The 26,707-nt window shown below is 41.6% G+C and overlaps 1 protein-coding gene across 3 annotated transcripts in view; it reads right to left on the bottom strand.

The window, feature by feature from the left end:
• Positions 1-232: 232 nt before the first annotated feature.
• The window catches only part of BTRC (beta-transducin repeat containing E3 ubiquitin protein ligase), a 118,796-nt gene continuing 92,321 nt past the window's right edge, over positions 233-26,707 (bottom strand). For all 3 annotated transcript variants that reach the window (XM_082486410.1, XM_082486408.1, XM_082486409.1), the window contains 11 exons: positions 25,590-25,821; positions 20,770-20,956; positions 16,142-16,238; positions 15,129-15,266; positions 14,530-14,648; positions 11,941-12,190; positions 11,127-11,245; positions 6,765-6,875; positions 6,082-6,160; positions 2,534-2,727; positions 233-1,505 (listed from right to left, as the gene is read on the bottom strand). In XM_082486410.1, coding sequence (XP_082342536.1) covers positions 2,566-2,727; positions 6,082-6,160; positions 6,765-6,875; positions 11,127-11,245; positions 11,941-12,190; positions 14,530-14,648; positions 15,129-15,266; positions 16,142-16,238; positions 20,770-20,956; positions 25,590-25,821 — 1,494 coding nt within the window. In that variant the 3' untranslated portion in view covers positions 233-1,505; positions 2,534-2,565. The remainder of the gene's footprint in view (positions 1,506-2,533; positions 2,728-6,081; positions 6,161-6,764; positions 6,876-11,126; positions 11,246-11,940; positions 12,191-14,529; positions 14,649-15,128; positions 15,267-16,141; positions 16,239-20,769; positions 20,957-25,589; positions 25,822-26,707) is intronic.

Below are 26,707 nucleotides of genomic sequence, written 5' to 3'. Positions count from 1 at the left end.
TGTTTTCCCCCAGACCTCTCTGTCTAGTTCAGAGACATACAGAACTGTTTCTCATGTCACTCCTCTTCAGGGCTATTTTTATCTTCTAAACAATGGCAATTTGCAAAAGCCTCAGCTAGGAAGCAAAGATCCAGCCCAGCTATCAGCAAAGGGACTAATCAGCCTGTGTCCCTAAACCGCAATGCAGCATGCACGTAGGTTAGAGAAGCGCATCAAAGGCTCTCCCTCCGAAAGCTTTCCAGCAAGGCCAGCCCCAGAAATGCTGCAGGACTGACCTGGAGCCACTGCTAACTGTACTAACTGTACTCATGGCCATACCCGTTTTACCCATCTGCCATCACCAGGGGACTGTGCCCCATTGGTGCTCATGTGAGCAAAATCTTATTGTCATGGCCAGGACATTTGTGTAGTGTCTCCACTCTAGGGTGGCTCGACCTTGACAGCTCCACAAGGATTTTAGCAACTCCCTCTTCCAGCACCCAGCTACAGCCTCTCTGAGGGGAGGAGGAATGGAAAGAAAGGAGCAATGCCAGCTGTCCTCCTCACTCCAGCCTCAAACTTCCTCCAATTTACAGAATGATTCGTAAGCCATCAGCAACACACTGTCTCGAGGGAGAACAGCAGGAGGAAGATGGTACAGACAATTCCTTTGCTAGTGAAATACTGCCCTGGGCCAACGTTTCACCCAGGGTGGGGGTGGATGGGATCTCAGCCCCAGTCCATCATGCTTGGAACTTTGGCAGAAGAGAGTTTAACTTTTCACTGACTAGCGTTCCCCAGCCGAGCAGATGTTAAGGGAGACTACAATACACATCCAGCTTCCAAAGGGTTAGCAGAGCAGGCAGGAGAGGAAAGAGATGGATTTGGCTCATAATAGTCAAATTTCAAGGGTCCTCTCTCCACAAAAAATAGGTCTGCAGTCAAAACAGCCAAAAGCCGCAGGGAAGTCGGGGTGGGAGGGCAGGCTGGTCTGGCTGTTGTAAGTGTTTCTGTTGCTCTTCAGAGCTGAATGCTTTTTCAAAGGCCTAGCGATGGATATTGATTTCAGTCTGAGATTAGCAGCCTCCTTCCCACTGACCCTCCCACCCACCCTGAAGTGACTCTCTCAGCAGGGTGCACTGTGGCTATAAGTCTTCTGCTTAACAGCAAAGCAACACATTCTGGCAACATCTTAAATATATTCATAGGACATCTGTGACTGGGTTTGGAGGGGAACCAAACAGGGTAAAGGGAAGAGGAGTGAACAGGAAGAGGGGGAGAAGGGAGGCAAGGGATGGGAAAGTTTAAAAATGTTAACTGTTCATGAAAGATAAAAGTAATCTTCTGATATAGCAGCACTTCAGCAGTCAGCCGCGCTGAGTAGACCCTGTCTGAGATCAACCGCATGCCAACTTTGTTCCAGAAACAAGTCTGAGAGCCTCTCTCTTCAGCAAGTATTGGTTACGTGGATAGTTCTTTTGTCCTGGCATTGGCAGATAATTTAAATACTGCAGCTTAAATGAGTCCTGGGAACAAAAAAGAGAACAAACCAAACAAACCCCATTCGTACTAAACCTTTTAGTGATTTAGAATAACATCTGATTGACCAGAGTGTTTGAGAAAATTAAGATGGCTGATCTAACAGCTCTGGAGCATCACTGTATATTTACCAATCAAACAGGATACAGGATGTCCCCCACAATGGAGCATTTTCATGGGAAAATGTCACTGTGGACAGCCCCCTGCAGAAGCCTGTCAGCTCTTCTGCCATTTTTCTCAAGCTACTAACAGTAATGGTGCATGTACCCACCAAAGTGGGCAACCACGCTATCCCACTCCACTCATATACATCAAAACCACTCTACAACTGATCCAAATATATGAAACATTATGTCTTCCCCACACTGTGTTGGCCAAGACAAAAGGGTAATGTGATGAGCAAACCAGCCAGGCTCTGACATGAACAATTTAACACCCGTGCTGTGCTAGAGAGAACAAGGGCTAGGCTCTATCTGTAAATGATTTTGCACATTGATGCATCTCGATTTAATTTGCCTGGGCTTGTGCCTCAGTGTCTCCTCCCCTAACCACACTGTTCTCTTGAACCAGCTTGCTGCAGAGTGAGAAGAATGGTCACTACTTCAGAGGGAGGGAATAAAGCTGATGCTTCTTGGCAAAACCCTCCCGCCTGGTGACAACTGCCCAGGGTCAGGCCATCTGCATCCCCTTGTTAGGCAGCAGCTGCTCTACTCACTCTGCAGAAACCCTCTTCCTTCTGTACAGCAGTGATAGCTGATTTAATTATTGATGATGATGGACAGAGGAGGAGGAGTTCTTCAGGACAACTCACAGGCACCACACGCCACAAATGCTAAAATAAAGTCCCTACTCTAAGGTATCAAAATCATTCCTGTCCTTTTACAGGACACTGCAATTACTGTCCAACCAAGATGAGAAATATTGATAGATCCAGCTAGTTATTCAAGCAGCATGCTCACACTACATCCAGTGCCACCTTTGAGTCTCTTTCTAGTTTTTTAAATTTTTTTTTTACCTGTGCGAGTGTGAGGTACAGTGTAGTGTTATTTATCTTGAGATGTAGGTGTATGTTCTGGATGGGGAACGAGTGGATTCTGCTTGGGCAGCTGGGTCATTCAGAAAATCCCAGATGAGGATGGTGTCATCATGTGAGCTGCTGACGATCTGGAACTCATCAAACTGAAGTCGAAAGACTCTTCCAGAATGCTCCTAAATGCAAGTGGGAGACACAGCATGTTACTTCACAAACTTGCTGGCACCTGGGATGGAATGGGGAAGACAAACTTGGGCTTGGATTCTAGTGTTACAGTCTCAGTAAACCCCACATGACACACTGTGCATCACCATCACATAGCATAAATTAAGCCCTCTTTCAGTGAAAAGGGTTTGCCATATCTGAGTACTTGGCTCACAGGAAGTTTACGTTACAGTTATCCCATTACTTCTTAATCCCAATATCGGATACGCACTGCGCAGAACAAACCAAGCTCCCTCCACCACACAATTCAGTCTGCCAAGGCTGACAGGAGCACTGTCTTTCTTGCTCCATGGTGAAACTCCTTCCCGAAATCACACCATTTCCAGATCCAGCAGGTTATGGGGGAGAGATGAGAACTTTGCATTCAAGACTTGGCACCATTGCCACTGCTGAAGTGGAAAGAGCTTAATACTGGAGGACACTAAGGAGCCTGTTGTAAAGTCCAGTGACACAGTAATAATTCCTCTTAAGCAGTTCTAAAAATATGAACTAGAAAGGGCATTCTTTATAGGCAGTTTGCATTCTGCTCTGAGGCTGAGTGGAAATGGCATGATGATTTGGCAACAGTTCAGACTGTAATTAACAGGCAGTAGTGGCAAGATCGTGGATATCACAGAGCAAATCCACTAAGCTTTCCCTTTTGGGTTGCCTGTTTTTTCGTGGTGCTTACACTGCTGCAAGAGTGAGCAGTGGCCTCCGCGGTCAGAAGGGAACAAAACCCATGTACGTAGAGTGAGCATTATCTCGTCTATTAATGCATATTTCTCTTTAGTGCTCACATGTCGTAAGGGGCCTAGGGACAGGAAAAAAACATGCTTTAAAATATTTTAGTACTGAAAATACAGGTTTCTCAAATATTTAGAGAAAAGAGAGTTGTTAGCTACTAAATGGGAAGCCTCTGTGTCTTATGGCTCAGGACTACAAAAATACAGCTGTTTGCAGAGCACAACAGCTGCTTTAAAGTGAAATTGCACATTTTTTAATGAAAATTAACCAAAAATATACACACGCAAGTCAGATTCTATTTTTAAGATAAATTTTTAAAAAGGTCCAGTAATTGGAACCTTTCTGATCTTCTAACCATAACTCAGATTTGTCTTAAAAACACTTTATGGGTTTCTATCTTCCCACCTATTCCAAAGAGAAATGTTTTTCCAGAGTGTGTATTGTAGCAGTGAAATAAGTGAAGTTCTTGCTAAAAAATATCACTACAGCAGTCAGATTCACTGAGGCACTGCTCACAGAGACACCAAAACAGAAAGAGAGGTACTTCCAAAGCCTGTTTCCAAAACTCCCTATTGTCTCCCAATCACTGTAGGCTAAGTAAGGTTGCCCTAGAAGTTCCACACAGCACTTGCCCTTTGCTGTTACAGTGGCAATAAGCAGACTGCACACCCTAAGTTGAGGCCACAAGGACCTGAACCTCGTAAGGAAGGCTGAACTGTGTGCTTATTCTATGCCTGGAAAGCGTCTGTCGAATTCACGTGGCCGCTGTTGCAGCTAACGGAAGACAAAACTGGAAGGGACCTGGCATGCAGCGAGCATTTGTTATCTGTGCACTTTCCTCCTACTGTTTGAAAATTGAACACGAGCAGCAGGAGACTCACGATGTTCATTGTGCAGCCAGGTTTAATTTTGGAGGCCAAGGGAAGAGAAAAAAACCCCAAACCACGGGTACGTGGGTATAAGGACGTCCTGTTGTCATAAACATGAAAAGTCCTAAAAGCACCACGACAGCCTCCTCTGCTCCCCCTCTTCTGGCCCCCTCCATTGCTATCAAACAGGGATTTATGAGTATCCATGTGTTGAGATTCCTACAGTGTTTCCATCCCACCGCTTCTGATTTATAATATAATTAGCTGGGGCACTTTGGCTGTCCACTGCTGGAAAACGCAGAGGAAATCACACCAGTTAAATTAAGTCTACAGGTTACTAGGCACACATTTGTCTCAGGTTGGAGCAGGAACACTGCTAATACCAAGCTGAAGTCTTAGACTCTCAGGATACATGCTCATGAGCACAGAGTTGTTCCATAGTTTGCAACTGGGTGGCTGATGACAAAGGTTTTTTCTGGATTTCAGCCATGAAACTATTTGCAGTTCTATTTGGCTAACAAGAAGGTTTTTCAACATAGTACCTGCAGGCATCCAAGGCTCTCACAGACTCTTACTCTGCAGCTTATGGTCCAAATACATGATTGGAAAAGAGTTAGCATGGCTTAATGATCTAGTGCCTGTCAGCTGAGTCACAGTAACCCTCACAGCCTGCTCCAAATGTGAAGTAAAATACTTTAGCGAAATCTACAGCAACAGTAGCAATTCAGGTGGTGAATGTGCAGAAGGTCAGCTAGCACAGCTCAGCTGGAGAGAGGTAACCACACTTTTAGAGAATCGGACAGCCTCGGTACGATCTTGGTTTAGAGCACAGACTACAATCACATGCCACAGCAGGGAAAGGTCTAACATATACCAACTCCAACACTGCCCAAACATTTCTTATCTAATAAATAAATAAATTTAGTACTTCTCTTTCAATGAGAATTTGGTACTGGATTGAAATCTTCCTTTATCCCCATGGCAAGTGCTGCCAGAGCAGCAACAGAATAGGGTTTTTGGGGTGAATGTGACAGAGGAATGTTTCCCGGAACCATCCCATGGCCTTGGCTGCGCTGCCGTTTTTATCACAACTTCCTCAGAGGCACTGTTAAGCATGACTGTGAACGTTGTTAACACTCACACAATAACATTTTAACCACACCATCATCAGACCCGCACTAAATACCAATGGACAGCATGAAGGTAGTAGTTGCTGTTTAAGGATGAGGCAATTTCACTGTGTTCCAGTCCTTACCTACTTTTTCCTTAAACACCGAAAACCCAGTTAAAAGCAATCCCAAGGGTGTTTTTATTCTTGTTCCTCAAATTTGGAATGTACCACTTTTCTTTAAGAAATTTGATGACAACAGTTTAGACACCTTACTACTACACCATGAGGCATGCACAGGGTAAAGTAAACCCACTGGCACATGGATTCCAAGGACAAGTCTCAAAAATGGATTTAGTTATTAACTTCAAATCACAGAACAAAACTGTTAAAAAGTGAGTGAAAACTACACAGGTTCTAACTTTTAATGCTTCATAGCTTGCAACATTAAGAAAAAAGTTGGACACCCAAAAAAGCCAGACCCCTAGAAATGATTTCTAGATCCTGCAGACTGGGGCTAAGCTGACTTGAGTTTTCATAGCTCAAGATAGCCCTGGATCAAGCACACTTTTCTGCCCCCTCCCCCCCCCAAAAGCTCTTACCACAAGGGTTCGCAAGCAGAGGGTCCCTGCTGGAGCACGAGGGTCCAAAGCAGCCACAAGATCCCATACTTTAATTTTCCTAGTAGTGAAAAAATAGACAAACACCATGGCTCTGTTAAAGAGAAAGAGCAAGTGCTAACAGAAAAAAAAAAAAGTAACTGTTAGTACAGCTTAGCTAATACACCACTTCAAGGAAAATTACTGCAATCCTTCTGCTCTTGAGACCTCGTTCTTGCATTTCCCCTTTTTAAAGCTTATAGAGCTTAATGGGAGGGAAAAAAAAAAGCTGTCAACAAAGTAAAACATATAAAAAGCAGGTGGTAATAACTAACAGAAACACGTGGGAGTGCAGACACCTAGTCTGTAATGGCAAATGGTCCAGAAGACATAACCACAGATGGGAAAGATTGTTCTTACTAGTGGTTCGGCTAGAATAGGTTTCAGGTTGAGTTGGTCAGATACTCTTACAAGCAACTGGACCACACACATCAAACCACACTGATTTATTTCAAAAGAAGAAAAAAAGGAATACTTTGTAGCATGGTCCTCATTTACTGGTCATGAAAAGGTCCTCTTGGTATGACAGACAAGGAGTCTAATATTTATAAGGAAGATATAGAGAAGTGGGATGTGAGATACTGAGACAGGAAGATGCAAAGTATTAACTGCACTGACAGCCTCACCCATCATATGCCCCACTGACTATCCTCTTGTTATCAAAGCGTATGCATCTCACCAACTCTTCATGGCCTTCCAGTACTCGTAAACATGCCCCACACTCGATATCCCACAGCCTGGAAGAGAGTACAAAGAAGCACTAAGAATTTTTTAATATCTGATCACTGCAGCGAAACACTTGGTCTTTGCTTGTAGCTAATAGAAACTTGGAAATAAAGACTATGATGAAACACTAAAGAAGAAACAAACTACATTCACCACTCCTTTTCCTGCTGTTAAGTGGATGCATGATTTTCAACATGACCCTCATATTACAGTATCACATGGGAAATGAGTCAGAGATCCAAAAAATTTGTTGTTGTGTCTAGCATCTACTGCCCCAGTAACAAAGAGTATCTCCCAGTTACCTTCACAGTGAGCCTCATCACTTTATTTTACTGAAGTTCATTTTTCATAAAAGTGTCCTGCCTTGATTTTAAGATGTTAAGAGAGGGAGACACACCAATCCCCTCGGCAGCTTGTTCCAATGGGTATGATCACCTTCACAGGACATGCACCCCTTTCTGTACCCCTACATGCCTTTTTCTGATTTGGAGACTACCATCAGGCAAATTAAGACATCAGTACAGTGGTGAAAGGTGTAGGAATCAACAAGCCCTTTTAATTTGTCATTTCTCCCATTGAAGGCACCTTATGCATAAGCTAAAATGAGCACACTTACGTTTATTATTTAATAATGCATTTCTTTCTTGCTCTCAAATAACTCCTGTGGCTCTCTGCTAACTGTTTCTAATAATCCAATATTTTAAAAAAGTTCTGGCACCAAAATCAGTACACAGTATCCCAGTAAAAGACCCAGCAATGTGTTATTCTCTCAACTGTAAATACCCCACAGTTTTGGGCTCTGTGAAGGATTTTTAGCATTGGGAATAAATTGAAATACACTAATTTTTATACTTACACTGTACCTTAAAAAATACTTGAGAAACACTTGAAACACTTATGAAGTGAGACTATTTGCCTCCCGTACTTTTGTCAGCTCTTTGATATGACTCCCAATTAACATAGCTAAAGAAAGATTATTTGCCTACAAGAACTGACATTCTTCGACATGTTCCACCTCTGGATGAGACAAGCTCTGCTCATACAGGAATTGTTTAACAGTAGTATCTGCTGTGGCTGCCTGACATGCAGCTGAAAGAAAGCAGTCACAAATGTTCTTAAATGCTCATCGAATTAGCTTTCAGAGTGACATGAACTTCCCAATAGTGAGAAATATGGGTGGTTCGTGGAATTTCTCTGGGTGACACATCTCGAAGCAGCACAGCTGCTGAGAGGTCAGGTCACTCTTCCTTGAGAGACAGACAAAGAGAGAGATAAATTGTCCCCACATATTTTACTCCTGAGGCACCCCAGGGAATAATGCAGATCCAGTGGATGTGTGCCCAAGGTTGGTGGATAATGACTGCAGCTGTCTCTCATGACAAGCTGCTCTCACTCTGGACAACAGAGGAATGAATGGAACTTTCGTGACTGTGGAACTGGGAAAGGATTTGTCTATGCATGTGTTTGAGGCCAATGAGGAGCACAAGGTGATTCTTAGATCTGTGAAGCTGATCTTTGAGGAATCTGTGAAGATCCCAATAGCTTTCACCTGAGTACAAGAACACCAGTCAAGGTCAGAGCAAGCAACTCCATGGCAAAGGTCAGCCACAGGCACTCTGGCTGGTTAGAGAGCATTAAGTCTCTCAAGGACTGTAAACAGGATGGACAATGCCAGAAATGAACTGGTGCAGAAAGGTTTGAAGAGCAATCTTGTGCCAGGAACTTTCATGCCATGTGTTTTCATTCCTTGCCATCAATCCTGAGATTGCCAGCAGTTCTGGGAGGCTGCATCACGCTAATTCAGGCCTGTATTTTCAGGTCCCAGTTTGAGGTTTTACCTGAATCTGAATGGGATTAGAAGAGACAATCATGTCCCTAAGCCATGGGGGGAATGGCCCTTTATGAGCAAAAGGGATAACTGCTATGTAAGAGTAGAATCTCCTAGCAGAATTGGTGCCAAGGGTACCTCCCAGATTTGATAACCTCCTCAAATTTCTACTTCTTTAAATAGTCAACGGAGCAAATAGTAAGAGAACTACTCTGAAGGCTTGAGAACTAACTAAAAAAAAATCACTACAAAGTGTATGCAGTCAAAAACACTACCACTCTTCCTTCCTATAGCTTTGGGAGAATTTCTGGAAGTAGAGGGAGGTCTGCAATTATCTCAGCCTTTAATTCACTTGAAGTCCTGGCAAAGCTGGAAGATGTACAGAAGGCAGGTGTGCCTGAATCCACATCTCCTAGAGAGAATGCTGTTGTCTAAACAGTCCAATACCAGATCCCCATGTGTGCACACACTGGAAGTTGAATACATACATGCAAATCAACTGCTCATTTAAAAATTAACCCAAGATGATGTAGTCTGATCTTATTTTCTTGATTTAAGTTCTCTTTTTTCCTTCCTTTTTTCTATACCATGCTCGTCTGTAGCAATTAAGAACTTTGGCCTCAGAGACTAAGATACTGAAGTGATTGGATTAAATTTGATGGACCTTGTTTCTACCAGATGGAAATCAGCACAATTATAGTGATGCCTATGTATCTGCTATGTATACGCTCTTGAAATTTCTGGCCTAAACCAAAACCAAAATAATTTTTATACATGGATTCTCCCTACAGAAGAAAGATATTGATTTCTCAGCTGCTTCACATGTCCTTACGTTTGCTGTTGCAAAACAAGAAATCACAGTCATCTTTTGGAAAAAAGCTTCCCTGCAACTGAGGAATGTTGAACTTCAAATTCTGTATCAGGAGGCAGCCTCCACTAAAGGCCAACCCACAAAATCTGGCATTTTACAGTAGATTAAAATCAAACATACAAATCACCAAGCCACCCACAAAGATGACTTAGTAATCTGCCCTTTCTTAATCATCCTTCCACTGACTTGTGCCCTCTGCTAACGGCTGGGAGAAAACAATGTGACCAGGTAAGTCTTGTGCCTTGCCCACACAGCTGCCAAACTTGATTTCCATTAAGATTCACTGCCAAGATTCCTGAAATTTTAGCACAATTTATCTGTCAACTAGGGATTTTGTCCAATGTAAGCATAAAAGTAACTGTATTCCTCTTAAGCATTATCAGTATCTTGACATTTATTTTTATTAGCATTGCAAGTCATATTTTAGATCATTCCCTAACTGCTGTAATATTTAACTATTTCTTACTCTAATTCTGAGACCAAGTTTCATAGTACAGTTGCAGAAGGATATTTTTTTTCTATTTGAAGTGCAGCAGTTCTCACCACGTATAAGTGGTGCTACTCTTACCCAAAACTGTGTATTACTGTAATACTTTGTCCCCTGATCAAGAGACAGAAGTTCCAGCTCTCTTGGTCATGCTCTCAGACAGCCGTATACTAAAATCTGGCACAATGACCTGGTGATGTCAACCAAAGGACCACCACTTTCCTACAGAATGCAAAGCAGGGAGAGGCAGCGTGTTGCAAGCAGAATTCAGAGGCAAACAGTAGCATGAATCATTCTCACTGAGGAGAAATTATTACTGATATGCAACGTGAATGGTTTCTGCTTACACTGTCCAACTTTCAAGTTTTATCAGAAGGCAGAAGATTATTTAAAGCAATGCAAAGACAAAAGGGAGATTACTCTTACTCCTGTTTGCATGACAGAGCCATTTCACTACATCATGTACACTACTATTCAAGCTTGCTCCATACACCCGAGATTAGTGGGACATCCCTCTGCCAGCAGCTGCAGGATGTAGGGAGAAATCCTGGCTCCTGATACCAGAAGGAGTTAAATCTCAGATTGCAACCAGGGCAGCTGGAGAAGTGCAAAAGGCAGCAAACAACTTCATGCTCTAAACCAGCTGTTCCAAACTTAACCAGGTGCCAAGTACCACAAGAAGAGTTTGGCGAGAGCCCAGGAGGATTTCTGCAGAGGATTAAATGCCTCTTACTGCAAATCTGACCCCTTTAACTAGACACATAGCCCAATTAAAGTATCACAAGAGGACCTCACAGAAAGTGGTACTTGCCAGCTCTTTCATACACCAGAATTGTCACAGCAATGCAACTTGTTGATTAGTATGGGACTCTTGAGATACAGAGGATGAAAGACAACACAGTAAAACAGGTTTCTAATATCTCTTTCCAGTAGTTCCCAATGTTCTATACCAAAGAAAGCATATTTCAAAGACGACAAGGGTACAGAGCACTTCAGTTGTCTAACCTCTGCACATCCCAGGGAATCAGAGACAATGTGCTTGCACAGAACTCTGCAACGGGGAGTGTGTCTCTCACCTGATAGTATTATCTGAAGAGCCGCTCACTACTAGCCTGTCTCTGTACTGCAGACATGCAATGCCTCGTTTGTGGCCATTTAAGGTGCGCACAAATTCGCAGGTACTAGTGTTCCATACCTGTGACAGGAAGGGGGAAGGGAACCACACAGAGACAAAATTATTAAGAAGAGACTAATAAAAGCTGGTATCTGTATGATATGTAGGTGCATCTAGAATGCTCTTAATTGAAGATGCTATCATTAAGACTAGGAAAATTACCCCTCTGATGACTTGTGCCTATAGTCTGCAACTGTTAGCAGCTTGGGTCACTGTACACAGAAGATTTTTGTTACACCATATGAGCACTAGCTTCCAAAATCAGGCTTTAGGACTCTTGGGCTATGATTGGGCAAACACTACATAGAATCTCAGTTTTCCTCAGTTTTAATGCTGCAGGTTGGGATCATAGCAGTAACACTTAAGTGACTCCTACCCACTCACCTTCACTTTTGCCCCCATGCTGCCCTCTGATAACTGTTTGAAGGACTGATGCTGAAACAGATTATGGAAGTGGTCAAGTCGAAAAAGAACACAGAAAAAAAAGTCCTTTTTCAACTGCATCTGTACCTGGATCTGATTTGCCATACAGCTCTGTAAAGAAGTTGTGCAAGCTCAACAGAGGAGGGACAAATGGAAAGGAGCAGCAGGAAGAACACAGCTTCTAAAGGAAGATCTGTGTGATAGCGGCCAAGGACCATCTTCCCTGTCTGGTCACTGTTCTTGGTTATTAAATACCCCATTGCTGCAAATAAAAAGCATCTGAAACACCTCACCTTTATAGTTCTGTCACCTGATGCTGATACAATGTACTTGTCATCAAAGTCCACTACATTGACGGCAGCTCGGTGCCCTACTAGCACCCTCCTCAGGGTGATGTCTGTTGGTGAAGCCATGTCCCACACAGCAATGGATCGGTCTTTGGAACATGTCACCATCATGCCATTATTGAAGCGGAGGTGCAGTACTGCTTCACAGTGGTGAATCAGTGTATTCAGCATCTCGCCTGCATTCACATCCCACACCCTAAAGTTTCAAATTTCAAACCAGAGAGAAGAGAGTTAAAAAACTGTACAGTGCATTTTCTGCAGAGCGAGAGAGGGATGGGGAGAAGTAATTGACTCTCTAGCAACATTAGAGAAGCAAACACCACAAGTTATATCTACATCTATTAAATAGTTCATTAAAAGACGTATTATATAAACCTGTTGATTACGCATACACTGAGACAGTCCAGCAGCCAAAACCCCTGCAATGCAGTTAACACCATAAAAATAACATGGCCAGGAAAAAAGTGGTCTTTAATTAAGGAAATTTAGTGCTGAGGAAAGGTATGAGATTGATGGCCTTAAAGACTGATTGCTTCCTGGTTGTGTCAGCCTACCACACGCTCCATTTCCAGTCAATGAGTACTTAATCATGACCTGTGGAGAAGCAAGTTCAGTGACAGATTTAATTTTTGACCTCTCTCACAGGACTATCAACTCAAAGCAGAAGCAGAAGACAAGATAATACTTTTCAAACAAATATAAGTAATTGACAGAAGTTACACGATGAATTGCATTTACCCTGCAGTGCATCTGGTACACAGCTACATTCCAGGAATGTGCTGAATACCCAAAGAGTATTTACGTCAATTTAACGTTAGTAGAACCAATTGTTTCAGCTGAACGATAATTTAAGATGGAAGTTACACAAAGGCTTCACACAGAACTTCTAGGACTTCAAATGAAGATTTTAAGCCTTAAAAATATTTCTTTTGGCTATTCTGTTGGCAAACTTCTTTTACCCTCCATAAAGAGATTTCTTTTGGGACTACCACACCTGTATCCCAGATACAGTACGTGAGACCAGAAAATGGCTGTATCATCAGGCACATCAGACATTGCAGAAGTTAAAACTTTCCTCTGCCAATAAGGCAAGCAGTCAGAAAAGCCAAGATGTGAGAAAGACTTCTAATGCCTTATTTTCTAACTTATGGAGGCTGAAGTGCATCAACTTACAGACTATAAATGAAAAAGAAAACTACATTCCAATTACAAAATGCAAAGGAGAAAAACTCACAGACTAAAGACCTGAGCCATTAACATACACACAATTTGCAGACAGGGTTGCCAAACCGAACAGGAGCTGGAGACCTACTGACTTCTTTGGACAAGTGCATCCCTGAGATCTCAGAAGCATTAAGAGCCCATCTGTACTGTCTATTGGATGAAGCCCCTCTTCCTGAGGAGACCCAAGGATAAAAGTGATGCATCCTATGTGCCTCTGAGGTCTGCACAAACATTTATAGATACAGTGGGAAGCAAAGTATTTCTGGGCAAGTAGCCAGTCTGCAATTTGGCCTGCCTGGCCTGATATGGAAGATGATAGCACTTGTTACAGAAATCAGCCTCTCTTTTGCGATCTGTTTTGCACAGTGCAGTTCGCACACCGTCTCCAGGCAGGTGGTGTTGCTGGAATTCTGGATTCCTACTAACGATAGGACCCCAAAATCTAGCAGCACCACAAGACCGCATGCATCATGTCAGGAACTAAATTTAACGGTTATTAGCTTAACAGTCGTAGTTTACATGCAAGCACGGTGATAACCACAAGGAGCTTGCAGCCATAGGAACACATGCTAATAGCTTCAGAAAAGGCCACTGACACAGCTTTTTGTTGTCTGTAACTTCACTGCATGGGCACAGTTTGTACTCTGACAAGAGAATATATAACAACATGGAGAAGACAAGACTTGCTCCTTCACATCCAAGTTCATATTGCAATTCTCTAACTCCTATGTGCCTGTATTTACACTGCAGGTCTTAAGACTCTCTGGGATCCTGTCATGTCTAGTGGACTTCACATCTGCACAACATGCACCGCAAGTGCTGACTTGAGGTGTCCAGCCTTTTGCGGGAGACTGGAAGGAAAGCAAGGTTAGAAAGCCTGAATGAAAAGAAACATCATGCTGAAATTTAATTAAAAGTCACAGACCTAGTCATACATATTTTGTTAAAATTAAGTGACATTGGATGACTAAACCTTTAAACTTGCTTTGAAAGCTTCAACTTTTAAAAACTTATTCTCAGAGAGAATTTAAAACATCAGGGAGTATCAAAACATGCAAAACCTTGGTGAAATGCCAGATGGCCTTCCTAAGTCATCTTGACCTTGACTGGCCTTTGTTTAGGTTTTCATTTATCCTTGACAGCCATTTGCATGGACATCTGATAAACAAGGACAGTACACCCCTGAACAAATATGCTGAACTACTTCACAGAACTGTTTCAACAGCACATATTTAAGACAAGATCACTTCAGCAGTTGCTAGGCTAAAATCTTAAGAGGCAGACAGAAAGCTCCAAATCACAAGCACACACCTGACTGTCGAGTCCGAAGATCCAGTAATGATCACCCGTTCATCATACTGGAGGCACAGGACAGAACCCGTGTGTCCAGTGAGAATTCGCTTGCATTCCAATGTATTCTTATCCCAGATCTAAGATAGCAAACATTCAAAACCAGACAGCTCAGTAAGGTTTTCATCTTTCAGTACTTACTGGTTTGACTGGTCTTTTTTTTACTATAACACATCATCCATAGTACAGTTAGAACATCTTTAGTGGCATCTGTACTCTTCTACAGGCTCTTTGGTGCAATACATTAACATCTTTGATATTACTGGCTTTACTATGAACGTTGGTTTTACTCTACTCATCAGGGTACAGGACACAGTAATTACACAGCCCATAATTACTGATGGACAGAAACCTCTGCTAGCTACAAACCTCTGTTTGTAAGAAAACAGGGTCTTTCTTGCCAGATAAAAGCGGCATACATGCTGTGCAGGTGTGAGGTGGGGGAAGGAGAAGGCTAGGTTACTAACAAGAGATTCAGTAGGTGTCACTGAAATTAGGACATGATTATTTATGCCATACACACTGCACGCCACTAGTATGCCATTTCAGAGCATTCTCACCTTAATAGTATTGTCTCGTAGGCCACTTACTATCTTCTGATCATCATACTGTAAACAATAAACCCCTTTGCTTGTCTCACTTCGGCAGTGGATCCTCTGTAAACTGTGCCTTCCACACCGCCAGTTTGACTCTATTGTCTTGAGGACAGACAGGAGACAAAAGAGAAGTCAAAATAAATCATGGAACTATCTCTCCCTTTTATGCTTGTTTGAGAAGACAGCAGATACTTTTCTTCACATTTTTTCCTGCAATCAGGCCCAAACAATGACACACCAGCTTTCTAGAAGTAACACATGTAATAAAACTAAATAAATGGACATAAGCCTGGAAAACATATTGTGGCTAAACTCACCTGTGTTATCTGGAACGGTGAGGAAGAAGTGACCTAAAAGCTTTTTTCTGTTTCCAACCTTTAACCCCCTGTGACTCAACAACTAAACAACTGAAGAGAAATTCTCAGTTGAGCTCTAGCTAAGTGCTTGTACAAACTTGTTACAATGGTGCCTGAGCACCGCTTTTGCCACTAGGAAGCTACCAGAAGATGGCATTTTGCTCATACTAGATACAAGGCAGCGATCCTCAGTTGCTTTCTATTTCCCTGGGTCTTAGGATTGCAGTCGTTAGCAATGCACTTTCTCCCTTGCTCAGTTCCTGATATCTCCCCATAACATCTTATTAGATCTCATCTGCACTGGGTGGAGCAAAGTACTGTGGAACAGAGAAAATCAAGATGGTACAGTGCTGCTGTGATGTTCAAGGTGTAGAGACTCCATCTGCAAACAGCCCACTGAACAATCCAATTCATCCTCTGTCTAAAGAAGCAGCGAAGCCTGGGACCTTATGTAACTATCCCAGACCTACAAACTCCGGACAAACACAGATATTTCATTAAATCTGAAGTATTTCATTAGAATGAAATATTCTCAGAATTTCAGCATCATGAATAAATCAGGGAGATTAAAAAAAAAACAAAAACCACCAAACAGCACCGCATCTGGAAAATGTTTCTTACCTCTATGTCCTGTATAATTTTGGGGTAAAGTGCTCTGTAGAAGGAGTTGGGTGGTGCAGTCCCATCAGGAGGTTTATTTTTAAATAGATATTGTCCCCTGGAAGACAAAGAACACTCCCATTGAACACAAATCATGTTTCAGTATTTTGGAAAAAGGTCCTCCTGGCTTTTTACAAAAGGGTAACCACCGTTGAAAAGCACAGACAGATTCATATTCAAAGTTAATTTACTCAGTAAGATGGGGTGATTCCTTGTTTATTTGCCCCGCAACATGTCAGTGTTGCATTTTGACACCAAAATACTAATGAAAAATCTGTGCCTAGTCACTCAGGGAAGGGAAATATATTATCTATTATGGACAAGAGACCATTCAACTCTACAGGAGGTGAGAATGGCTCATGCCTGCAATACACATGCTCACCTCCTCTAGTGGGAGGTGTCCCTGCCTATGGCAGGGGGGTTGGAACTCGATGATCTTCAAGGTCCTTTCCAACCTAAACCATTCTATGATTCTATGATATCAGAGGTCACCTTTAAAATAATGTACAAGGAAAATGAAAGAAGACAAGGAACACTTAAAGTCACTATGCATTCAAGGCTAGCTTTTATCTGCATTAGCAGGCACAGTACCAGTTTTGGTACATGGACATTTTACTGCTACTACTATATTTTGGTAAGCAACACTTCATCCGTGGTGCCTCCCTGATTTGGAATACTCATATCCCAAGCTAGATTTTTGCTACAAAAAAGATCTGTAAACGGCAATCACTACCTGCTGTGTAAAAAACTTTAATTCCTCATCCTGAAGTTAAGAAGCCACCAAACACGGTGTGGAAGCTAGTAAACCCCACCATGGGCGTACTAACTGCTGTTCTGCCTGGCAACATGCCTCACAAAATGGAGAGAGGCACAAATGCCTCCGAGTGTAATCCTGGCATCAGAGGCAAAGAGTTTATACTGGGCCAGCTCTCCGCTTCCCCCTCCCTTTCTCCATTATGGCATAATTAATTGTTCAATACTTCCTTGCGCATTTCTTTCTTGTCCTTTCTATACAGTATACCTTGAAACTCATTTGAGACACTGTACATTAGCTGCCCCTGATGTACTTGAATTAGGGAAATCACAGCAATGAATTTTTAGGCTATAAGGCATCAGCAAACTATAGGACTAAACAAACAAAATAACAAATGCTCAAGAAAAGAACTTTTGATAATTCTTTAAATAAAGTACTTTAAGTATGACTTGAGAGAAAGGTGCTTTCCACTTTGGACAGAGCAATCACGTGAGTCTTCAAATACAGTGACCAGCAGCCACTCATATGGGGACAAACACCTGTGAAGAAGGGACACATGAATGCAGGCAAACCACTAACTAGATGGTTGCCTATTTACTGTGATCCAGTCTGGAAGTGCATACAAGAAAATTAAAATTATTGGCCCAGGGAGATGAAAAATGCTTTGGAGATACAAATAATACCTAGGACACATCCTGGAAGACTTGGGGTAGGTCTACGAAATCTGCATACAAGGCTATGTGCCTGTAAAGCTGTTGATGGTTTCCAACTTTACTAGCTGACCTAATACAAGGTTTTGTTGCCATCTATGAGCCCTGCTTTGCTGCATGTAGAGTTAGTTGTTTACAATTCAGCTAAAGGATTGCTTGGAATTTCCACGGCATCCCAGCGGCTGTTGTGCTGTGGCTGTGGGATAAAAGGAACTATTGTTTGCAGGTTTTGATGACTGGCCAATTCAATCAAGTATTCAGATGGACACAAAAGTGTCCAGATTTTGGGCTTCTGTTTTACATTTCTCTAAATCTGTGTAACCCTTATTGTTCCCTGACAAGCTGTCAGTGAAGGCTACCATGCTACAGAACTGGGTGTTTCTATTGTAAACCACGAGCTGCAAATGCTGAAATCAGACAGCCGATGTGCAAAGTGAGGGAGCTCTAAGCAAATAACACCAGTCATCTCTCGTTCTGAGCTGTCCAGCTAGTCACCTCCTTGTGCCATGCACAGCACTGGGGATGATTGCAAGCTATAAAGCTCTATATGGCAGAGATGCAATTACACTGGCTAGCTCTTCTCTGCCTCTCTTGACCACCACACCATGCCTGCAGTTGCATCTTCCAGAGCGAATCAGAGGGCAATCTGAAAGACAGGGCACAACTTGCTCTTGCTGTATCAAAGTAATCTCCAGGACACAGTGTAAACCTGAAGAAGAGGTGCAGTAACAAGGTGTGACTGTCCTTTGAGGTGAGACACAAGATTTTGCAACTGTTTTTTAGCAATGTCATGTGTCTGTGTGACTAGCAATCTGTGCTAATGTTATTTCTAAAATCTGGAGGAAGCAACCTGAGAACTATCAGCTGTGATCTCTCACAAGATGTAGAGAATGGCTAAAGTTCCACAGAACAGGAAAAAGTCAAATGTAGCTCGTGCATTTTAAAAAAAGGGAAGAAGGTAGACCCAAGGAAATAGTGGACCATCCAGTTCTAGAGCACACAGTCAATCTATATGAGCGCCTAGAAGATGACAAGGTGAAAAACAATAGGCAACACTGATCAATCCAGAATACACCATGTCAAACTGACCTAATTTCTTCTTGTAGCCTATTCTTGTGACTTAGCTAGAGAACTATGATCTTGGAAGAGCTCAAGGGTGGACACACAAATGGCTGGAAAACATGGTTTATCAATGGTGCACTCTCAAACAGGCAACTGGGATCTTGCATGGAGTCTGTCCTAGATGTGTCATTATTGAGCATTTTCATTAATGACAAACAATGGAACAGGCAGTGCACTTATTAACTGGCCAATGATACCAAAGCTAGGAGAAGCGACAAGCACTTTGGAGGACAAGATTAAGCTCATAATGCTCCTGACAAAATGGAGAAATACCAAGCAATAAATAGAATCTAATTCAATAAGGACAAGTGCCAAGTTCACCGCTTAGTAACAACATAAGCATGCAAGATGAGAAATAGCAGCTAAGTAGAACTTCCACAGAAAGGATAATTAAAAGTTTTCAAACAGTATTATACCACTGTTAAAAAAAAAAGCACATATTCTACTGGAAAGCATAAAATGAAGTGTCCTCCGTACAGCATGCAAAACAATGCTTCCTACATCACCAAATTCTGGTGATGCCTCGGCAGAAGTGAGACACCCAACTGATTACACCATCCTCCAAGAATGGAGTAGAGTAATTGGGGAGGGTCTAAACAGAGAAAAACAAGAATGCCAAGGGGACAAGAAAACACCAGATTACAGTTGGTTAGTGCATCTAGTATGGAGGAAACACAATCGTCTTCCAACATGCAAAAGATTAGTGCAAAAAGGAGAATGAGAAATTGTCCTGTGTGTCTGTGTAAGCTAAATATAATGTGTCGAACTGTAGCTAGGAAGACAGCCTAGATTTTAGGAATATCTTTCTAACATTAAAGTGCGTGAAACAGTGGAATTGCTTGCCCAGGCATGGCCTGGGGAACCTCCATCAGTGAAGGTTTTTAAGAACAAGTTAGACAAACATCTGGCATGACTTAAGAGAAAACTGGCTCTGCCTTTGGGAGACGGGAGGGACTAAATAACCTCTCTCAAGGTCCTCTTCGGACTTACTGTGAACTCAACAATACAGAGTGAAAAAAGAAGTCCTGGAGAGAAGGCGGCACTAAAAGGGATGCAAAAGTTATCACTGTCATGCTTGTGTTTATTTTACACTTTTTATAAACATTACAGTATTGGAAGCAGATCAACATAGTATTTGTTTTTAAAGGATGTTTCATAATCCTGATTTACTAGCCTTTACTTCCTGAGACAAACAGTATAACAAAATTAACCGCAAAACAGGAGTCTTTGTTTGCAACTCTGTATCTTTTTCTTTTTAATAGCAACCAAAATGCCTGAGCTGTCACTTTTATCTTGTTTATGAAATATTCATACCCAGCTTCCTTTCTGCCAACATCCTAGGGACACCCTTGGAAAAGAAAATTATGTATTAAAGGACATACCCCTGAGACGGAAAGTTCTAATGAAATGTTAACAGAGCAGCTTCAAACTTGAGTGAGACCTACATTGTAGTAAGGCTATTCCAGATGATTATTAACTAATCTATCTGCATTTCTAAAGTCCCCTATTCTCCGTGGTACCTACCCTCAGCTTCCAGTTTGAAAATTAAACAGATATCTAATAGTGAAAATCTGCTGAGGAAAACAAACAGACCTATCAGGAAACAACTAATTCATAGCACATTCTGCCCCACTGCCACCCCTAAAAAAGCTCTTTTGCTCTGAACTGCTGACTAGTTTAGTGTTCCCCTGGGGCGTACACAGCTTCTTAATTTGAACCGAATGACAGCTGGGTGTAAACATCTCAGTCTCTGTATCTCACTTGTCACAGTGGGATAAAAGCGCGATCAGATGAGGAAGGTGAGGAAAAAGCCCCCACATTGCCTGCATAGCCAAATGATGCCCTAACTCCCCAGCCCCTGAATTTTGATTTAAGCAACTGTCAGGTTTGGAACCAACATGATGTTTCAGGGTCCTAAATAACCCTCTTCAACTGTGGTTTGAAACACACAGCACCTACTGTCCTGAATGGGGGCAAAAGAGGTGAAGATGCGGTTCCCTCACCATCCTCTCCTCTCTGACAAGCCCCTCCACAGGGAATCTGTCCTGACCATTCTCTCGATGAGCTTCTTCCACAGCATGCCATCCGACGTCACCCGGTACCACTCCTTGCACACCAGCTCAGCAGCACACAACGATTTGGCATCCAGGTATGACAGAATGTTCTCAGCGATGTGATCCAATCCCCGAGCTGGGGGAGGGAAAAAAAAAAAAAAAAAAAAAAAGAGGATTATTCACTGGGGAGACACAGAGTTCAAAACAACTACCCTTGATAGTACAAAGATACCCTCTCTTTCCATCTACTCTTCTGCATGCAGAGCTGGACCAAATGCACAGAAGAGCATTTGCAGCTAGGTTCAGGAGTGAACAGCGTTCTCCAACTTCCTTTGGATATAACACAACAAGTCATTAAAAATAATAAAGAATCCAAGAAGTCATTCCAATCTATTTCGATGGGTTTTAGCACTAGGGGGATATTCTATGGATGGCATTTCCAACTCAGCAACGCAGCCCCCAAAATCTCTCTATATTAGGATCATTTCTCATCTCACTGCTACAGCTGTTCTCATGTTCCAACGGCTCAAAAGCTGTTTTTGCTAAAGCAGTAGCTTTTAAACGTAATGAAGAAAAAAATATATATTCCCAATGTGTGCCCTGAAGGGTAGTGGTACCTTTAGACGTGGGGGAGGGAGAGATATGCAGATGCACGGGGAAGTGGAGAGGGAAGGAGAGGCTGTGTAAGGAGAAAGTGAAGCAGGTTTGCTAGTTTCATTTATTTTAGTGGGTGGAGGAAAAATATGCACCAAAATGGTACAATTTGCAAATATTTTCCAGTGTGAATACCAGGATTGGCTTTGTTTCAACATGGCTGGAGTGAAATGTAAAGCAATTGCTTGGTTGGCACCAAGCAGCCTGATGTACAGTCTGTGTAGCTGGGGGACAGGGAAGGTTATGCTACGTTTCTTAACTGGATGGATGTATCTAGTAAAAACGTGCCCGTACCCACTCAAATTTAATCACCAGCAAAACTTCAGAAAAATGAGATGCCTTTTAAATGAGATGCTGCACAAATACAGCTTCTCTTGGAGGCTGTTTAATTCTCAAGTGAGACACACCATCAAGAGATTATCTCACTTCACCGGTCAAATTTCAGAGCCCTTGTGAAAGTTGTAGTTTAGACCCCTTCATCCCTCAGGCGCAACGTTCAGACCAACAAAAATGAAGCATGGCAGATTGGTATTTCATGCATCTTCCCTCTGGTTCACATTTGGGACAGAGTTAAATATGTCTTTTCTTGCTTTTAAAACAACAGCCTCAAAGACCGGGCCTTGCTTGTGACGGAAAGAAAAAGCAGCAAGTGCATTTTTAGTCACATGTCTGTACTTCTGCAAACCCAAACTGGGCACAATCAGCTGATTCTGATTAGAGTTCATGAGACACAAAAGGCCCAACCTTTGTTTTTGTTAACTGAAAGATCTCAAAATTATCTCCCAATGCATGAAAATGAGAAAACTCAGCATGCCTCCTCTCGCTCCTTTCAAACATGCTAAATTTATAATACACTTTGAGTGAGACATTCTGCCCAGTGTTTTATGCTTCCATTCATAGGTAGAAAAAGCACGTGAATGATACCATGAGAGAGTGCAGAAAGAGGCCTGACATTTCTTATCTTTATAGATGCAAAATTAGATGTCAACCTGCAAAATAAAAGCATCAGCAGCTTTTAGTATGTATTTAATCTGAAAAGATATATACAGCCACTATATAAAATTCTTTATAAAAAGAAAAAAAAAAGAGTGTTTGTAAATTTAGATTGAGTCTACAGCAATTTGTGGAAAGAGACATACAATGTTTTAGTGAAAGTGAACTGGAATTTGCAGGAATTCCGCAATATGGTAGGGCAGACATGGACATCATATCCCCCTGCTTCCTCACCCTGACACCTGCAGCCCTGAGCTCTCTCCACCGGGTGGAAATAGCATACTTGCTTTCCCAGTCTGTGTTGCTTCCAGCAGGCTCAAAGACATTTACAGACCAGGACATTTACAAATGCCTGCCTGTGTAGTATCCATACCACTGGCTTTATGTAAGCAGCACAACAAGGAGTTATTTTATACAGGGAACAGACTGGTGGCTTTAAGAAGCAGGGCTACACTACATCAACTGGGCACAGCAATTTTCACCCACAAGTCTGTCTCTGATCCACCGGCCCTTTCCAGATCATCAGTAGTTGCACTTTAGATCTTGCTGCAATGAGGTGCTGTAACTACTTCCATGACCGTAAGCCACCCTTTCCCGTTGATCCCAGATCCTTCACAGAGGAGTAACTGATGCTTCAGCTGCTTCTTTTCACATTTATGGTAAGTGGAAGGGCAGAGCTATTTTGGCCTGGCTGCAAACTCAATTTTATTATTATGTTTCTTAAGAACAGCACAACTCACTGAGACATGTATCTAACAAAGCATTGCTTCCTTAAAATAGAGAAATCTCTGCTCACAAAAGTTTTTGCTAAATCAATGTGAAACACGATTAGCCCTTCAGCACTCCATACCAACAAGAATGTTTCAGTTATTTCACACATTAAACCCTTTTAAAAATTACTTTCCTAATAAAAAATGTTAAACAGCTTGGAAATGCTAAGCAGAGACCTTATTTTTCAGAAACAGAATAAAGTTTGTTAAGTACACAGTTAAGCTGCATTTTTCAAACAACCTTAATTCTGTCCAAAGTACTGGGAAAATAGTCTGAGACAATTTTACTCTGTATTAGTAAAGCGTGCTCATGATCTAAAACTACTTTCAGCTCTGGTCATTCTTTGGGACAGGGCTAGGAGGACAGAGATAAGATGCCTCATGATTTTGAAGCAACTTTATTGTTTTATTTACTCGAGGGGGAGAGCAGGAGAGAGAATGAAGGAGTAAAAATGAAAACAGAATACTGAACACTTGAGAATTTCAGAAAGCTAAAAAATACTTAAAGTTTAGGCTTTTTTGGATTATGACTTAAATTGAAATTTTAGGTTCATCGCTCTATCCTAGGGAGTTTCTTACCTTGCCCTTACCCATTCTGCTCATTAGAAACCTGCCTATACTCAGGACATCCTGCACAGACTGCAGAGCCTGCGCCAGTGTAATTCCTTGCCATTAATTTTCTCCCTTAGAGCTATATTCACTAGGACATTAGCACTTTGCAAGTATGCAAATTGATGCACATACATTATTTAAGCACGCAGTTCCCACAACTCTTCAAATACTCAGATATGATTCCTATCTGTTCTGCATACTGAAGTACTAAAATTAGCTGCTTCCTGGGTAACTGAAAAGACCACTAACAAATACAGTATGGCTACAACATTTTGAGTGAGTCTGAAAATATTTATAACATTTCCCCAAAATTTTCAGAAAAAGGCCTATAGGATGCAATTAAGCAAGTGCAAATGAGATGTGTTGGCTTGCTTTGATGGAGTTTTGTAGAGAAAGACCCGGGAAAATTGTGTATGCAACTATATGTATATTTCCACTTTAAAAGTGGGGAAACCGATGGACTTTCAACATATTCTCTGTTTTTCTGAAACACAACAGCTCCACAAGTTATAATGCTGCTCTAAGTACATGAGATTATTGTCATTGGACTACTAAAAACTAACATAAAGCAGGTACTTAGCATAACTAAGATTTTTTTTTTAATGCTACAACATCCACTTGATTACTGGGCACAATCAGCTTAAAAATCCAGTGAGTCTATGTATTTAACTTCATAGCAAAACTCCTGCAGTGCCTTTATGCTTTGCACAATTCACAGTTAAACATGATTTTTTTCCATCTTTAAACCCTAGAACCTAAATTTCATGTTGAGAAATCCCTTCTGAAGAATGATCAAATGACTGAATTGAACAAATTGTCAGAGTTCAGCACTTCTCCAAAGGTACTAACAGAACAAGCTTTTGGGAAGAGACTTCTCTCTTCAACTAGTTATTTAGAGACACCACCTGTAGTACTTCTTGCTCAGGTCCCTCTGAAACCAAGGAACTATGCCATGGGAGTGCTAATCTATTAACTGTCTATCTATTTATCTAGAGAGGTACAATCTACTGGTCCAAAAAAAGACCAAAGAGCCACGAATTTCTGTCTGGCTTTGAAACTCTACTGCTGTATATATTTTATCTCCCACTGCCTCAGTTTTCCCATCTATAAGACAGGGCCAACACAAAACCGCACATACGCTATTTTTTGTGTGCATTCTGTGAGATGCACCAAATGCCACATCTCAGAACAGCTGGGATAATATTCTCAATGGAAAGCACTACAGAGGTGCAAAAAATAGGACATTTCCATCCTTTAATCTCATGTCCTCCATTATCTATTAGCAATAAACACATAAGCAAAGTGATGGCTTCAGGAAGGTATTTTACTAGGAAAGAGAGACAAAAAAATCTAAGTAAAAAAAGGGAAAACCTCAGTTGAGCAACCAAAAAGAGTAGTAGTTTTAATTTTAAAAATTTTCGTTACTCATGCATTGTTGTGGGCATTATGAGTACAACCACCTGCCCTGTGGCTTGCGATGACTGTCCTTACAACACATAATGAGCTACGATTTACTCCTAGCCAAACCGTGTTGGTATTAAGATCATGTCTTGAGAGACAGTAGGAATACAAAATAAAATATTACTACTTTTCATACAGGTATAGAGCTTTTCTTTCAAAAGCTATCATCTATTTTGCAAACTGACCCTAGAAGAGACCTCTCCTGCAAGATAGGCCAGAGCAGAATAGTTTTCTGAAACACAAGACGGAGGGGCAAGCTCTCTCCACCTGCAGAAATACCTGGCAGTGCAGTGATGAAGTCCCGCTGTAACATGGGTTTGAGGTATGAGTTTATATGTCCGTGCTGGTAGTGACACATCTGGGAGATGAGGTGCTCCACAAACTCCACCTGGTCAGACTCGGACCACTGTTCAAAATACTTGACGCAGAGTTCCTTCTCCTTCTCATAGCTTGCAGACAGTTTTCTTTGCTTGGGCACAATCATACTGGAAGTGCCATTGGCAAGTTTTGTCTGTAAACAGGAAGGAGAGAAAAACTCAAATCACACATATGAAAAGAAGATCAAGTTTTATGATTTTCTTTTTTTGGGGGGGGGAGGGGGAGAGGAATACAGAAGGAAAAAGCACTCCGATACATAAAGTTGGCTGAGGCCATGTACCCCATTTGGTGCTGTCAGTTGGAGCGCAGCCACCGCGAGCTGTAACCCCTGCAGGACAATGCCTCGGCTCATGCCAGAGCTGCACGCAAAGGACTCTGGTCAGATGGGAAACCGTGAGTGGTAATTTAACACAAACACAATTTTATTTACATCCTGCAGACAGTAAAATGTATTTGGATTCCTAATCTACAGTTACCAGTTACTTCAATACACCAACAGAAAACTGCATTTGTATTCTGTTTGGGTTTTTTTCTAAAGAATGGACTGCTGATAAAAAACATAGGAAATACATTAAATGGATGAGAAAAAAAATGATAGTACTTCTTTTGAGTATAAAATTGTACCTTGAGAGCAAAGCCAGCTAAAACACACACTGATATTTGGTACATACTTCTTTCACAGAATAAGAGATTTTCAACTTTCTGAGCACTGTTAATATCTTGTCAGAAGGAGTCAGCTCAAAGAAGAGTTTCGGGGACAAAACAAAACACTGACATTTCAATTTACTACTTGATAGCAAGATATAATTTCTGCTTTCTAAACGATTTAACTGGAAAAAAAGTGCACATTTTGCATTGCAAGGATATCCATTGCCCAAGTAAGATTAACTGTTTGCTGGGAAGTAATTTTTTTCCCGTAATGGTGAAATAGTTTGTATTAAATGCTGAAAACGTGATTTTCTCTCTTTCACTGCAATGGTTTAACACCAGACAGGATTATAACAACAGTAAATATTATG

The sequence above is a fragment of the Vanellus vanellus genome (genome assembly GCF_965231255.1).
Source record: "Vanellus vanellus genome assembly, chromosome: 7".
Taxonomy (NCBI): domain Eukaryota; kingdom Metazoa; phylum Chordata; class Aves; order Charadriiformes; family Charadriidae; genus Vanellus; species Vanellus vanellus.
Note: the sequence above shows the minus strand (reverse complement) of the source record. Positions and strands in the feature narration are given on the sequence as shown.